At 58.1% G+C, this 15,745-nt stretch overlaps 1 protein-coding gene across 2 annotated transcripts in view; it reads right to left on the bottom strand.

Moving 5' to 3' along the window:
* The window catches only part of BCL9L (BCL9 like), a 42,778-nt gene that overhangs the window by 7,260 nt on the left and 19,773 nt on the right, over positions 1-15,745 (bottom strand). Inside the window, exons 2-3 of one of the 2 annotated variants that reach the window (XM_082777980.1) lie at positions 4,002-4,365; positions 1,827-1,949 (exon numbers count right to left, since the gene is read on the bottom strand). In XM_082777980.1, coding sequence (XP_082634106.1) covers positions 1,827-1,949; positions 4,002-4,302 — 424 coding nt within the window. In that variant the 5' untranslated portion in view covers positions 4,303-4,365. The remainder of the gene's footprint in view (positions 1-1,826; positions 1,950-4,001; positions 4,366-15,745) is intronic. The other variant, XM_082777981.1, reaches the window with a different exon arrangement.

Genomic DNA, 15,745 nt, shown 5'->3' with positions numbered 1-15,745 from the left:
AGGCAGCACAGCAAGGGAACCAGGGCAGTCCTTGCCAAATGGCACCGCTGTCTGCACCAGGAGGATTAACAAAAGGGGTGCAGGGCAGGAGGAAGGCTGGAGCAGCAGCCCTCAGCCGCAGCAGAGGGATCAGTCTCTGTGTAAAGGCCACGCCACTGCAGAGCTGGGCATAAAAATGCCTCTCTGTGTCAGGGCGCTTCTCTTCCTCGAGTCACAGAGGAAAAGCCACGGGCCTGGCACCCTGAGCTCCTGACACCGGCAGATGGCAGCACCCACCCAGCAGTCCCGGGCGTGGGGGTGTCCCCAAGCACCCCAGGGGCGCAGTTTGGGTCTCCCCTTCACCTCAGGGCGAGGGGTCGGGCTCACCTCAGCTCCCTTCCCATGGCCGTAGCAAGAGACAGATGGGTGAGCAGCGGAAAGAAGGGCTGCTTTTCGCCAGTGCTAATCATTAATCAGCATCAGTCATTAAACAATATTCCCAATTCATATTAATAAGCACCATTCATGGCTTTTCCTCTCGCATGGCCCCATACACACACGCTCTGCTTTCACCAGGGCCCTCCCTGCAGACCCCCGGGCACACCAGCAATCTGTCACAAAGCAGCAAAGAGCAGAGACACCACTGGAAACCTGCCGTGGGGAGACACAAACCCCTCCAACCCACTGGAAGAAGTGATTTGGAGAAATATCTTGGAGAAGATGGCACAAAAGCCCCCCTCAGCTTGGTGGCATACACGTCTGTGTTTTGCATCCACACCGCCCTTGGGTGCCACCAGGCCCTGCCCTGTGGCCTTTTCAACACTTAAACAGGTCTCACAAAAATATGAAGAGTGACTTTTTTGTGGGCAGATAATGATAGAACAAGGGGGAATGGGTTTAAGCTAAAAGAGGGGGGATCTAGATTGGGTATTAGGAGGAAATTCTTCACTCAGAGGGCGGTGAGGTGCAGGAACACGATGCCCGGAGGAGCTGCGGATGCCCCATGCCTGAAGGCATTCAAGCCATTTCATGATTCTGTGAAATATTCTCCCTGCTGCAAATTGAAAGTAAGCTGAATCCTAAGTGCAAAATATCCGAGAGTTTTGACACGTTTAGAAAACAGGAGAGACCTGTGTTCTGCTGCCCAACACCCTCACGAAACACACACATTTGCTGACTCACTGCAATATCAAACTGCCACACCAGGGAGAGTGCTGCTTCCAAAGAGAAACAGACATCTTTTTTTCTAACATCTTGAACTCTAGTGGACAGAAGAGATGGAAATTTAAGCGATTAGACGTGGAAGCTCACAAAACCTTTATACCTATAAAATTTCCAAGCATCATCCTAGGCTTTAGGAACAGCTGGGCTTCAACTCATGGCTGTGGCTGGAAGTGGAAGAGCTTCCTGAACACCTTCGGCGAGCCCAGCTTTGCCTGAAGCACTGCTGAAACACCAAGAGCCTCTGCAGCCTCAGACGCCTTTAGACCACAGCTGCAGAGACCTGGGTGTGTGTTAGCTGATCCAACAAGGGCAATGCACGTGGCGTGGTCTGGCTGCCACCAAGGCAAGGGTAGGCCCTGTGTGTGTGAGCAGTGGCATCGTACTGACATTAAGCCAGGCACGTTTTCAAGATGACAATTCTGTGCTGTTAGAGGGGCCAGTGTGATGCACAACATAAACACCACCCTCAGCACCTTCCCCCTCCAGCATTTCCGTGGCATCTCAGTACAGAACAGCTTCCACACCTCAAACCACAACGCTCTCACAGCACAACGGCCTGCCACCACACACTGGGAGAGATTTGGCTTTATTTAAGCTTCTGGGTGGTGAGGGTGGGCACTCACTGTGTGCACTGCTGATGGGCTTGTCGTCTTCCTCGCTGTCTGGTCCCGAGCACCATTCGTCCCCGCTGTACGGCTGCTTCCTTTCCAGCACACACCGCCGCTTGCTGCGGGGAGCTACCTCACCTGTGGAAGGACACCACGATCAGAAGAGCTGATCTGAAGAGACTTGTGAGGGGCTGGGGCTCTGCTTGGCTGCGTGCCACACGCCGGATCACCTTGGGAAGCACAAGGTGCAAGGGCCAGGCTCGTCAGCTCGCAGCTCACCAAAGCCCAGGCTCACCGACCACGTCCCACAGCTGACACTGAGACGCTGTCCCCTGTCAAGGGCCACCCTGGGCATGGTGTGCCAAGCCCCTAAACAGCAATGGGATGCACTGGTGAGACACAGCCTCCTCTATTCTGAGCGCTGTACCAGGGCTGCAGCACGATACCTCCCCCAAAAGCCTTGGCTGCAGGGGTGGGAGGCCCAGGATGAAAGCCCCTCAGCAGCATCAGTGCCTGGCCAGAGGCACTGCTCACAGGAAGCCTCCTGCAGCCCACGTTCCAGCTGAACTGCTACCCCACAGCCGCTCACAGCAGCTCCAGGCTGAGGCTGAGGGTGGCAGCAGCTCTGCTGGACCCAAGGATCATCCTGCAGCCACAGCCCAGCTCACCAAAGGAGGCAGAGCGCTGGCTGTAGTGCTGCCAGGAGAGCAGAGTCAGTACCAGACTGGCTGCCATTCACAAAAACTCCAAGTCTAGCACAACAGACAGGCAGGGAGCTGGTTAGAGGGCTGCTGGTTTCCTCCCCTTTCTCTTGCTAGCTCCAAGCAGACAGCTCCTGCGAGCGTGTCCTGATGAACCACAGAGCAAGGCTGCCTTTTTGGCCTGGCCGCAGACTTCAGAGCAGTGGGTGAAGAGAAATGACAACACTCACCTCTCCCCCTGCCTCCCCACCAAGCAAACAAAGGCAGACAGCCTCCAAAATTGAGCGGAAATAAAAAAAGAGACTGGACCAGAGCATGACTATGGGGGATGCTCGAGGGCAGAGCTGCCGTGCTGAGCAGAGCTGAGCTTCTTGGCTTGCAGGTTGCTTTCCCACCCTTGGGGACTACAGATTTCCCAACAAGGCAGAGAAGTGGTTGGTTTCCACAGGTCCTGTTGGTATCTACACCTTCCGTCAAATACACACGTGTCAGAGTGCTCCGAGGGATGGCTCTGCCAGCCCAGCCAGGATGCAAGGGGTGAGCAGCCTCACGCTGACATCCCCCAGCCCCAATAAAGGTCCTGGAGCACCTGCTCAGACTGGGCTGGGCACTGTGCTTTAGCATAACACTAACTGATCACCCTTTGTACAACATCGAGTGGTTTGCGGGCCGTATTCACATGACACCTCACTGAATTGCAGCAGAAATGGAGGAGATTCAGGCACTCAATCCTGATCTGTCATTTCAGTGATTTTCTGCTCCTTGGGCACCGTTGGCATTTCTCCCCCAGCAAGCGCCACACGCAGCCATTGAGCACCAGGCTTGGTGGAATGCAAGAAACTACAGGGAAGGGCAGCTGGGGCAGGGAAGCCAGAGGGGTTGGAAGTACTGACTCAGCCCTTTTCCAGAAGCCACATGCTTCAGCACAAGAGTCACCCCTAGCTGATGAAACCACAGAGCTGTTCAGACAGAGACCCTTGCAGCACCTCCTCGCTAACCACAGCGGAGTAGCTGGACAGCTGCAAGAATACCACAAAGGCAGAGCTTTGCCAGCAGCGAGGAGACAGAGAAAAAAAAAAAAAACAAAAAAAAACCAAAAAACTAAATTCTGTCCTGAGTTGAAAGTCTGTACAACACAGAGCAGGGGCACTTGGAGCAGTTTCAGTGAAGCTCTTGCTCAGCACACCTCAGAAGGCCATGAAAAGCAGAGTCCAAGGCTCCCAGTGCAACCAGCAGTTTGGGGAATGAAATGCAAAAAAAAAAAAACAAAAAACAAAACAGAGGGACAACAGTCAGCCACTCTGCTCCCAAAGCTGCAGCTATGCCAAGCAGAGATGCAAAAGATGCACAGGCAGCCAGGGCAAGCCCGAGCAGCAGTGGCAGCATGGAAACACAAGATGCTCACAGCTGCTGCGATCCCTGGTCCTGCCAAGATGCTCGGAGCAACCGAGAGAAGGGCTGGCTGAGCCGAGCTTTAGGAGCACGCTACCTTTCGGTTCCGTGTCCAGCGACGGGGTGCTGGCTTCTCGTTGCTCTCCGGAGTCCACTGAGATGCTTCGTTCCCGTTTCACCTTGCCCTTCAAGGAGCTGAAGTTTGGGACAGCGTTCTGGCTGTTTTTCAGTCCAGAGTTGCCGGGGGAGATCTGAGTGGCCTTGCTGCCATGGCTGCCCGCCCCCACACCCTTGGAGCCCAGGTTGCAGGAGGGTGCTTGGCTCACGTTGTGGTGCTGGGCTGGGGCACCGCCGCTGCCTGCCTTGCCATGGCTGGGCAGTTTGTTGTCAGGGTGCATTGGTTTGGCTGGAGCGGCCCACGGCACCACTGCAGGGAGCTCCCAGGCCCTTCGGTCAGAAACCTGCAAGAGAAGAGGGCAGAGGGTCAGCACAGAGCCCACGGACAGAGAGCCCTCACTTATGGGGTCAGGATGAGAACGGGGCATTGCTGCCTGCCAGCCCTGCCCTTTGGTGCACGGAAGGATGCTGAGAGCTGCTCTGGCAGCGTCGCCAGAGGTCAAACACCTCTGCAGCCTCGTGGTTTGAGGGCCCCTTGTGATGTCTGGGCAGCCCAGGCGCTGCTGCTGCTAACTCAGACAGCTGTGGGAACAGAAAGTGCTCTTGGCACAAACCCGCGGGGAGAGAGAGGGCTGGGAAGGGACAGAGGAGGGCTGAAAAGGCTTGAGGCAGCAGAGAAGCTCTCCTGAGCAGGAGACCAAACAGAGAAGGTAGAAAAGGCAACGCAATACAGGCAAGAGGAGAGCAGGGCAGGTGGCAGCAGGCAGCAAAGCCGCATCCCCGTGTCTCAGGGACATCAGGGACGGTGCTGGCTCCTGCCCCGAGCCCCTGCAGGGAAGCTCCCACCTCGGCAGCAGCTTCCAGCCCAGAGGGGCGATGCAACACGCCCAGGGCCTGCCGGCGAAGCTCTGCTGCTCCAGACCCAGCCCGTCTGTCTGGAAAGCCCCGCAGGCCGAGGCAGAACGTTTCGGGGAAGAGGAGGTCAGGGCAGAGCGCGCAGGCTTCTGGGGTGAGGGATGTGCAGGCAGCTGAGAAACGCTGCAGCAACAGCCAGCCCTTCTCGCAGGACCCTGGAGCTGCCATCCCTCCTTCCCCCGGCCCCCCAGGACCTGCCACGGCCTCCTCTGCTTCAAGGAGAGCGAGCCATGCGTCTCACAGCACCACAGCACGCTTTGAGTGGGAAGGGACCTTAAAAAATCATCTCATCCCAACCCTGTGCCACGGGCAGGGCCACCTCCCGCTGGATCAGGTTGCCCAAAGCCCCATCCAACCTCGCCATGCGCTTGTGGAGGCCGAGGGATTACTCTGATTGCTTCCTTTGGTTATGTTGCTTGCGTGACACCCCCTCCACACCGGCCAGAACCTTTCCCTCGCACGGGCAGATGAATTTCCCAGCACCCAGGGCTGGCTGGGGCCACGCTCTGCTCTTCCCAGCTGGCCTGAGCAGCCCAGATGCTGAGCAGGGATTTTTTTTCTGCCACCCAAGGACAGGAAGCTCCAGATGAAACCCCACATCCCTAAATAGCACAGAAAAGAGCCCGGCGGCACCGCGTGCACCACCTCCAGCGTGCTGAAAGCAGGTTTGAAGACACAGCACTGCCAGGAGCCACGCTGGGGCACAACACCATCCCCAGACCAGCACACAGACGAAGACCAAAGCCCCCTTTGCAGACCTGTAACCTCTGAAAGACAGAGATGCGCTGCACCTAGCCACCAATTTCCCAACGAGTTCCCTGCCTGCAAAACCTTTTTCTCCCCTCGTGCTCCCTGCAGGGCACGGGGCAGCCAGCAGCCGGCTGGCACAGCGGTGCCCAGCGGAGAATCCTACAGCAGCCCAGGCGCTGCGAGCTGCTGAGCCGCATCATTTGTGCCCAGCTCGGCCCAAAGCTGCTCCCTCCTCCTCCACACACCTCTCCAAGGGCTCCGCTCTCGCCTGCAGGAAGATGGTGAGCCACAGCGCTGATTAATTTTCACAGCACATCGGGGAGTTGCTAGCCCTTTAAGCGTCAGCCAGTCTTGCTAGCGCGCTCTGGTTCTCCGGGGACCTATTAATAGCAGCTGGAAAGATCACATCACTCTCTGGATATTTATACCCCTCATTCCACACCAGGAGAGATTTATGGCCGAGTCGCTGTCCCAGCGCCTGCCCGGTTGCTCCGTCAAACCGCCCGCAGGGGGAGGGGAGCGGAGCGGGGAGGAGGAGGAGAAGGTCCATATGGCACAGCCTGCAGCACGCGTGCTGCCTGCCATCACGGGCTCGCCAGCCTCGGGGAGCTTCTCCCCGCTGGAAGGGGCTGCTGCCAGACAGCATCTCAGACAGCAAACCCTTCAGCAGCTCCGCCGCTGGTGGCCTCAAGTCCCCGCGTGCCGCGGCACCGGCTCCGCACCGGGAGATTTTGGCCGCAGCCCCGAGGATCACCAAGCGATTAGCACCAGCGGGTGCTGCATCAGCCAAGGAGGAGCCACCAGCACCATCCACAGCAGCTCCGGGCTGGAGAGGTGAGCCCAACTGGGGCACATCTGCGTGAAGGAAGTATTTTATTCAAAGCAGATCCCAAAGTGCCTCACCAAACACGTGCTCAGCAGCGCTGCAGCACAGCCTCGGCTGTAGCGCAGCAAAGGACGGGCGTGTGAGCACCCCGAGGAAGGAGGAGGAAAGTCAGGTCCCTGCTAAGACCGTGCCTGCAGGCTCTAGAGACTGATGCTCAGGATGCACCCGCTGTCCCTCGAGTTCTCAGGACAAATCCATTCACCAAGGAACGAGCTGGAAGCAGGAGATGCCCGTGCGTGGCACCCGCAGCCAGGGCAGCCTCGGTGGAGCCTTTCAGCAGCACTGAGCGATGAGGAAGTCCCTTTTAACAAAGAGCCACCAAATAAACGCAGCCCCTTCCCCACAGACGAGCCCACTGCCCCCCTACACAGCTCCCTGCTGCAGCTCACCATCAGAGGCGCCTCATCCGTGGGCTAACAAGTGGATGGACACCTCTAGGTGCAGCCTGGATGAAGCCCAACCAGACGTCTCCCAAAACCATCCTTCGTGCAAGCAGGAACTGCAGCTTCCTTCCAAATGGGACACTGCACAGGCTGCATTCTACAAGGGGAACACCTCCTGGCTGTGTAAGAGGAGCTGCCGAGGGTTGAGGCTGCACTGCTCCACCTGATCTGCTACGTTATTGGGCTTTTGGGCTGCGTCTGCGCGGCTTTTGCTGCCGGAGAGCACCTTTGGGCATGAGACACCTCGAGAAGAAGCATCTCTCCAAGGCAAAGGGTTCCCCTGCTCTTTCCAAGCCCAGCCAGAGTTTTTCTTCTGGTCACATCTTCAGTGAGAAACCAGGCAATGTTTACGAGCTGTCAGCCAACACACTCAGGCAGCGCTTCCCAACCTGTGGCAGGGAGCACGGCCAGCAGCCCCGAAGGACCTCGCAGCCCCCCTAACGAAACCTTCGGATGCTGCCCGAACTTTCCAGAACTTTACATTTTCGGGGCATCTTTTTCGAGTCCCTTCTTCCTTCGTTCTGGGAGCGGGCAGGTGCCTCGGGGCGCTGTACCTCACCTCGAGTGCTGAGCACACAAAGCCAGCCACAGCTGCCTGGGGATCCTGGCTCAAGCAGCAGCGCTTCCCCAGGGAAATTCTCCCATTTTCCAGTCATAACTGAGCCCGATAACACTCCCTTTGCAAATTTTAAGGGCAGAAAGGCCAGAAACAGCTGCCTGCAGATTCCGCCGTGCTTTCAGGAGGAGCAACAATTGGCTCCTGTTGCGGATGCGTAGCAGGAATCCACCCCAGCCTCCCGTCTGTGTGGTTGCTGTGTGCTGACAGACACCTTGAGTGCCGCGAGCTCCTCGTGCACACCCCTTCCAGGCAGCTTCCAGCAGGCAGGCACACATCTGGGCCACAGAAGAGAATTAATTAGAAAGTAGAGACACTGACACGGGGAGACAAACGCTCCAAAACATCTTGAAAAGAACACGCCAAAAAGGAGATTGCAGAGAAATCTGGCTCCCTCTGCGATTTAGCAACACACCCACTCCAGCCCAGCAGTTTTAAAGACAATAGAAAATTTAATTCCCAGTGGCTGAAGCAAGGATCCAAGGCTCCTGGGTTCTGCCCCTGGCTGCCACCGATCCCACGGGTGACCTGGAGCAAGATGGGTTGCTTCTGGCTGCCTTGATTCCCCCACCATTAAATGGGGCGACAATCTCGCCTACCTGATATGGGGAAGGAGGCTGACAAAGCTCTCTGCTGAATGAAGTGCAGAGGGAATATTTGTGCCTTGCACATCTGAAAAGCCACGGCTCGAAACCAAAGGCTTAGACCTTCGCAGGAAAGAAACCTCAAAGCAAAACAACAAAAACTGCTTTCAGTACGGCTCCCCCAGCACGGCCTGAACAGCAGCAGAGGGGGGAGGAGGAAACTCGGGGCGAGGAGAGGCTGGTCTGACATATTCCTGGTCCTGGAATCGCTAGCTGATCGGTCAAGAAACCTGAAACCCCAGTGCATTCCCAGAGGACTTTCTGGTGAATCACGCTCCTGCTCCCTCCGAAGGCCGATAACAGATTCCCAACCCAACATCGCCGCAGGAATGCGGAGACCGTGGCTGCCTCCCAGCCTCCATCCCCGCAGGTTCCTCACTGCCGTGCCCACCGGCACCGCTGCCCCTCAGACCAGGCCCCCCGAGCTGTGCCGGGATGCACCCCCCAGCTCATGGACACCCAGCACAGGAGATGGGATGGGATGCGACAAAAATGATGCAACCAACAAAATGTCACTCGTGCCCTCTCCTCTGGCCAGCACGGGAGGTTAGAGAACAGGCTGACGTTGCAAACAGCCTCCAGACACACCACCTATGAAGACAACCTGCACACTTTACTCTAGGAACAGCAATCTTGGGGTCACCCTCACCCAAAACATCCCATGGACCCCACCACAAACTCAGTCTCAAAGGTCTTCAGCAGGACAAAATCTCAGACTCACCTCTTCCACCTACAGACAGACACCCCCCCATAGCCCATGTGGGAAATAAGGCTCGGATGAAGCATCCTAAAGCAGGAATCCTGTCTACTTCCCACCCCAGCTCAAAACACCACCCTGGACTGCAGCAACGCCAGGATGCACAGCGAGCACCTCACCCACACGCGAGGGTGCAGCCTTCAAATTAATCCCACCCCGGCGGATAAAACCCGCAGGCTGAAGGCACCACGGCACAGCACAGACCTCCCCCTGCGCAGTCAATACAGGGGATTAAAGGACTTCCATCAATTCCCACTGTTTGTGTACTGGGGTTACCATAACGGGGTGATTAATGCTAAGAGGTCTACCTCGTCAGCTGCGCCTCACACTGCTCCACCGCCTCTCCCGAGCAGCGTGTTTCATGGTTTTCCCCACTTTGCACCATTTTCTCTAGAATAATACACGCTTCCAGAGCTGGCACCCGTGCCATTCTGAGCTCTTAGAAACGCAGCTTCGCATCCCTCCAAGCGTACTCGGCTTCTGCTGCCAAAAGCAGGGCGAAGACGCACAGAGCACCTGGCACCCTGCCCCGCAGGACTCTCCTCAAGTCATCTCCGCAGCAGTCCTGGGATGTAAATCCCCAGGTGGCCAAGCTCAGCCATGTTCCAGCAAGGACACGACGCTTGGTCCCTTCCCCAAAAAGATTCCTGGCTGTCCCAGAGGTCTGCCCGTGCTTCGTTTCTCCCCGTCACCTTCTCTGCAGATATTCAAGACCCACCAGGATGCTTCCTCGCTCATCCTGCTGCAGGGATCCTGCTTTTAGCAACGGGGTCAGAGCCGGCGATCTCTGGAAATCCCTTCCAACCCCACGGGTCCGTGACTCTGCGATCCCACAGCCAGGTGCTGCGGAGGCTGCAGCGCACAGCAGGAAGGAGCCCGCAGCCCTTCCAGGGTCACTCAGGGCGTCCAGAAGTGCCAAAAGATTTCCTTAGGAGCAGGGCAAGCTCTCCATCCTGCTGCCTGGCGTGCAGGCTATGGGATGGAGCCACTAGATGTCACCCTCGCCTAGGGCATCCCCAGCCTCATGGCCCCCCCCCTGGGGCTGAGCACTGCCAAACTTACCCTATATCTCCCCGTGCTGGGGCACCTGTGCCGTACACAGGGATCCCATTTGTAGAACAAGACCTCACTCTGCATCCCAGCCCCTAACCCAGCCTGCAGATGCTGTCCTGAAGATACCCTGGCAGAAGCTCCACAGATGCTTGCTCCTATCAAGGCGACGTGGAGGCGCCTGCGGCACGCTGCCAGGTGAGCGTGAGGGATCCCACCACACCTCGCAGAAAAGCTTCCCCAGAACAACAGCTCTCTGCCCTTTTAGGCCTAAATGTGGACCCCAGGCACTTCCCAGCCTGAACAAGAGCTTTGCAAACTGCAAGTCCTGGCACGAAATGCTCCAGGCAGGGCCACCTCGGCCACCTCTCGCTGCCTGGTGCCCCAGCTGCGCTGTGCAGTAGGATCCCGGCTGCAAACAGCACGCAATGAGCAGGTTTCCCTTCGAGGAGGCTCTGCGAAGAGGAAACAAGGCGTTTTAAGTCACGTGCAGGAAGGTGTGGACAACCTTACTTTGACCTAATTGCGTGCAGGATTTCTGTTAGTTGGTGTCCTGGAGCTCTTGGCCAGACCCGGTTTGGGGAAGGAGGGCTCCTCCTGCCTCTGACCTGGCCTGGCTCTAAGTGTGGTGAACAAAAGGGCACACCTGTGGTGACAAAAAAGGGCACACCACGAGGTGACAAAAGCAAATGCTTACCAGCAGGTGCTGGAGCAAAATGGTCCAAATCACCAGGCTGCATCTGCGCGCCCCTGCGTGCACGCGTCCAAACCGGCACACGGGCATCACCTCACCTGGGGAGGGGGAAAGGGACACGGACAGGCAGGGAAGAGGTGGCAAAAACAAGGCTGGCTGCCCCCAGCACCTTGCACAGAAACTGTTATCTATCCTCACTGCCTCCTGGGAGGCTGGGCTGCAGAAGGGATGCACAAAGTCAGCAGCCGCTCCTCCAGGATTATAAATAACAGCCCCGGCGCACAGCGGAGCCTTGGCTCTATATTTAAACCCTGGCTGAGGTCACTTCCTTTTCCCAGCAGCTCCCTCAGCCCCCACCCCCAGTTTGCTGTGATTTGCATGCCGGCGTGACTCAGGCACGTTGGGGTTTAAGGTCAAAGGGGAGGCAGCCGTGCATCGGCCCTGCAGGAAATTCCATGCTGGGGAACCCTTCGCCCTCCCCAGCGCCGGTGGTGGGGCGCACGGGGGCAGCCGCCTGCGAACCCAAACCCTCCCCACGAGACTTCCCCCATCGCAGCCGGGCTGCAGGGGACAGGGGGATCCCCCCCGAGCACCCCCAAAAGGGCAGCTGCTCCTCTTCACGCCCCAGCCACCTCCTCCGCAGCTCAAGCTGAAATTTCCCAGCTTCTCCCACTCAAAAGTGGGTGCAAAAAGGGCACGGCCTGGCCCACGGGACCAGCCCCCGGCCCCCGGGGTTACTTTGCCCTTGTGCAAACCCTCCCACAGCTTGCCAAGCTCGTCCAAAGACATCATTATCTAACCTTGACCCACGCCGCCAACCAGGCCACCAAAAACGGGCAGAAACGGGCAGAATTCGCCAAGTGCAGCCCTCTGGAAGGGCTGCAGGATGAACACCTACCAGCAGCTGAACGCCGACGCCACAAGGAGGGACCCAAACAGCAACCTTTCCTTGGGACTGCCCCAGGAGAGCCCCTCTCCTCCACCAGGAGAGAGATGCCTCGTTGATTTATGATGCACAGAGTTGGCAAAGGCTTCTGAAACTCCTCCAGCCCTCGTGTCTGAGGCTCGCAGGAGGCCCAGGGTTTGCAGGGCTCTTTGTGGCCAGAGCCCTGCGCTCTGCAGCCAGGTGCCCTGATGCTGCCAGATAAAAGCTCTGCAGTGATTTCATTTGCACTTGGTGCACTCACGGCGGTCCATCAAGCGCTCCCAGCTCAGCCCTCAACCAGGACAACACAACTCCAGCTCTGCCGCCACTTAAAAACCAGATGGCACCAACTGGAAAAGTCGTGGCGCTGGCAAAGAGTGGGGCAGAGAAAAAGAGCAGAGGAGATCCAGTGAGAGAACTGTAAATAACAGCCCTCTTGGAACCGGGGTAGGTGTTCAGGTCATCACGTAAGCAAATTAGCTGCTGGGTTTCCAGTAGAACTAATTGGTGATGTGTGCTGTATCTATTGGGTTTCGAAGCCCTCGGCTGTCTAGATTACCAGCCCAATTCACGGTCTCCGAGGTAGCACAAGACGGGCTGCGATCGACACGTCTGAAGACCAACAGCCAGAAAGCTTCCCATCCACAGTCTTGGCATACCAGCCAAATGCCTCTTCCTCTCCCTCATCCCACAGATTCGGGAGAGGAAATCTGCGACAAAGCGGGGGTGCCCTATAGCCTTACAGCCCCGGGAGTCAGCTTACAGGGAAGCAAACGTGGCAGAAAGCTGCCGGCATCACGGGCAGCAGCGATGGACGCAGCGGCTCCAGCCCACCGTGGTACCCAGCGAGGTGAAGAACCCCAATGGACTGACACCAGCGAGGAAGAACCCTGGGCTAACCCTAAAATGCAAAGGTGACCTTACAGGGCTGTGGCAAGCTCGAGGCCTGTGCTGCAGAGCAGCTCCAGTGGCTTGTACCAAAGGATGGGCAGCGCAGAGGCAGCCGGCAGGAAGCAGCACAGAGGTATCCAGCTCCCCCGGCCAGCTCCGAGGGTACTCGTTGTGCTCTCCTGACCACAGACACTGTTCCCTGGCTCCATCTGTGGCCCCTGGAGCCGAGCCTGCATCCCAGCAGCATGAGCGCACGGGGAAGGCATGCCTGCTCCTTCCAAGGCTGTGCGTTTACAACAACAGGAATTAAAAGCCACAGCAGACCAAGAGCAGCTTTTTGGCCCACGATCACATTACAGGACAGGAAGGAAGAAGGCACTTTGATCGGGCTGGAATCACTTGAAACAGCTTCCACGCCACTATCTCAGCCACTGGAATTAGCGCCCCAGCACCCCGAGCGTCCCGTTCCTGAAGGCGCTTCCTGCCCCAGCACGCGTGGCAGGAGCGGAGCCACGCAGCCAGCGCCGGGCACGAGCTGCTCCCAAACCAAGGTCACAGCAGCAAGAGGCACACAAGAACACAGAGAGCCTCCCTGCAGCTTGCCGGAGGAAATCGAGGCTCAGCAGCCACCAGTGGCTTCGGAGGCTGCTGGTGCACAGGGACCCTCTTCCCCTCCGCGTGCCACGGGCGACGGGAGCCTCTCGAGCTGCCTCTGCACCTCCTGCTCCACGCACGCTGCTGGCGGGCTGAGGGTTAATTAAGGCTGCCCAGGGAGCTGCAGGAAGCCTCCTGCTTGCCCGCTCTCAAACAATGGGGCCATTGTGGAGGGCCGGGCAAGTGTGGGCAGCTCCCCGGGCCTGGCAGTTACCAGCCTGTTTGCTGCGCCGCCTCCTCCTCCTCCTCCTTCTCTTCCTCCTCCTCCAGGTAGCAGAGGAGGCTGCCGGTCCCTCCGTGGAAGATGCCAGGAGAACAGGATCGTACGGCCCATCAGGAGCTCTGGGAAGCTTGGGAACTCTTCAACTCAAGCCACAAATGTGCTCCAACCTCGCTGCCCCAGACGTGGAGCTGATCCAGAGCGCTGCCGGGAACTCCTGCGCCAAAGCAAGGCCCGCGCTGCCCCGCTCCCAGCAGGGTCTCCAGGCATCTTCGGAGCAGAGCTGAGTATCTGGCATGCTGGTGCCACTCAGACAACGTTTCCAAAATCCCACCTGGATGAGTGGAAGTCTCGATGAAGAAAGTCAGCAGGGATTCAAAATGCACGCGGGACCGAGCACAGCACCCCCGGAGCACACTGCACGTTGTGCCCCGTGGGGCAGATGTACCTCTTCTACCCAGTGCTGTAGCTGCTTGCCCTGTCTCCCCCGTGTCAGGAGCACAAATGCAGCCTGGCACAACCCTCTGAGCACCGTTCGCTCTGCCAGCAGCCCCTGACTCTTTCACCCACCCCCCTGCGCCCCCCTCCAGCTCCCAGCACCGCTCCCCAATTCTCCTGGAGCCAGGCTCAGCTCCACGGGGCTGTGCCCCCCGGTCACTTTTTCTGAGCCAGAGCCCCCGCTGCAGCACCCAGCTAATATCCTGCCGTTTCTTTCCATTTCCCACCCGAGGGCATCGCTTTCTTCCCAGCCTCCAGATCCCTCTCTCCTGCTGCTGTTACTCAGCTCGGCCAAGCCCACCCGGAGGCTCGCTATCCACGTTCAACGCAACGCTACTTCGGGTCCTAAATAAGAGGCTGGCTGCCCTCAGAGAAAGGGCTACAAATAGATCTGTCACTGTAAATACGCCCTGCTCCCTTTGCAGTCTCTGCAGCCAGCACCGTTCAACGCAAGCCACCGACAGATTTTGCTCTTCTCTGAATTTTTGAGCAAGACAAAGGCAGGTAAAAACAGCTGATGACTCTTGTGAGACAGCACGCCTGAAAGGAAAACCACGCTCTCCCCTTCCCACTAAGAAAAGGAAGAATCTGGGCAACCTCTTCAAAACTAAGAGGGGGGAGTGAAAAAAAAAAAAAAAGGGCAGGAAGGACAAAACAATCTTTGTCCTTGCTTTGCTTTGCTGCTCACGCAAACACGGGACAGCCCCCGTACCTGTTACCCCAGCTCAGGCAGCTTGGCTTCACCAAGACTTCCAGAAACCAGGTCCTAATGGTCTGGGGAAAACGGCCCTGATGCTTGAGGAACAGCACGCACGGGATTTCCAGACTACCCCGATAATCAGCTCGCAGAAACCAGATAGCACAGCACACCCTCGGAGGTCACCGCCTGGCTCCACGACGTTCCCTTCAGCTGCTGTTCCTTTAAAGCGTGGCTCCGACAGACCACACAAGGGTTAAATCTGCCTATAAATATCTGTTCTCAGCAGGGCTGCTGCTCTGAACCCTCTAGCCATCTGTTCTAGCTTTCCCCCATCTAAGACTCTAACATCTGAAACACGCTCAAAATTCTTCGGAGTGCTCCCAAAAATAGCCCGGTGCCGCGGCTTCGCCGTCGCCCGCGTCTGCGAGCGCAGGAGCATGCAGCAGGGCGCCTGTGCCAGCGCAACCCCAAAAACCGTGCAAACGCCGACATGTCCGTGGCCGTGGTGCCGTGCAGACCCGTAGCGGCACGCAGATATTTGCATCCCTGCTCGGGTGGGTGTGCCTGCTCAACCGCAGGGCCACGGGAAGCTGCAGCAGCATGTTCACGCTGGCGTGAGCCCGCGGCCGCGTGTGCGTGCGCTGCGCTGCGCCGCGGCGTGGGTGTGGGAGCAACGCGGGGGCTCCCCGACGGTGGCATCGGCACGATTCTGGCTGCACCGTGGATCCGACCAGCTCCTCTCCTGCTGAAGCTGCCCGGCGCCGTGAGCACCAGCACTAAAACACCTCGACCTGCGAGGTTTCTCCATGCCCGACGCCGTGATCCAGACGCCGAGCGCAGGCGGCGGCGCGGCAGGGCAGGGAGGCCACGGGTTCACTTGTTCAGCGCTTGGCTCAGCAAATTCGGCAACCCCACCTCCGGGCACCGGAGCCTGGATGCAAAAGCAAGTAAAGCCTGATCTGCATGAGGCCAGAGACACGCCGCCCTGCCCCTATCCAGCCGGGGCTTGTAGGATTTCCTCAAGCGCTCCACGGAGAGCTGGGGCAAGGTTCCTACCGCAGACACAACAGCTTGCTTCTGC

The sequence above is a fragment of the Aythya marila genome (genome assembly GCF_965140915.1).
Source record: "Aythya marila genome assembly, chromosome: 23".
NCBI lineage: Eukaryota > Metazoa > Chordata > Aves > Anseriformes > Anatidae > Aythya > Aythya marila.
This window is presented reverse-complemented; position numbering and strand designations above follow the sequence as displayed.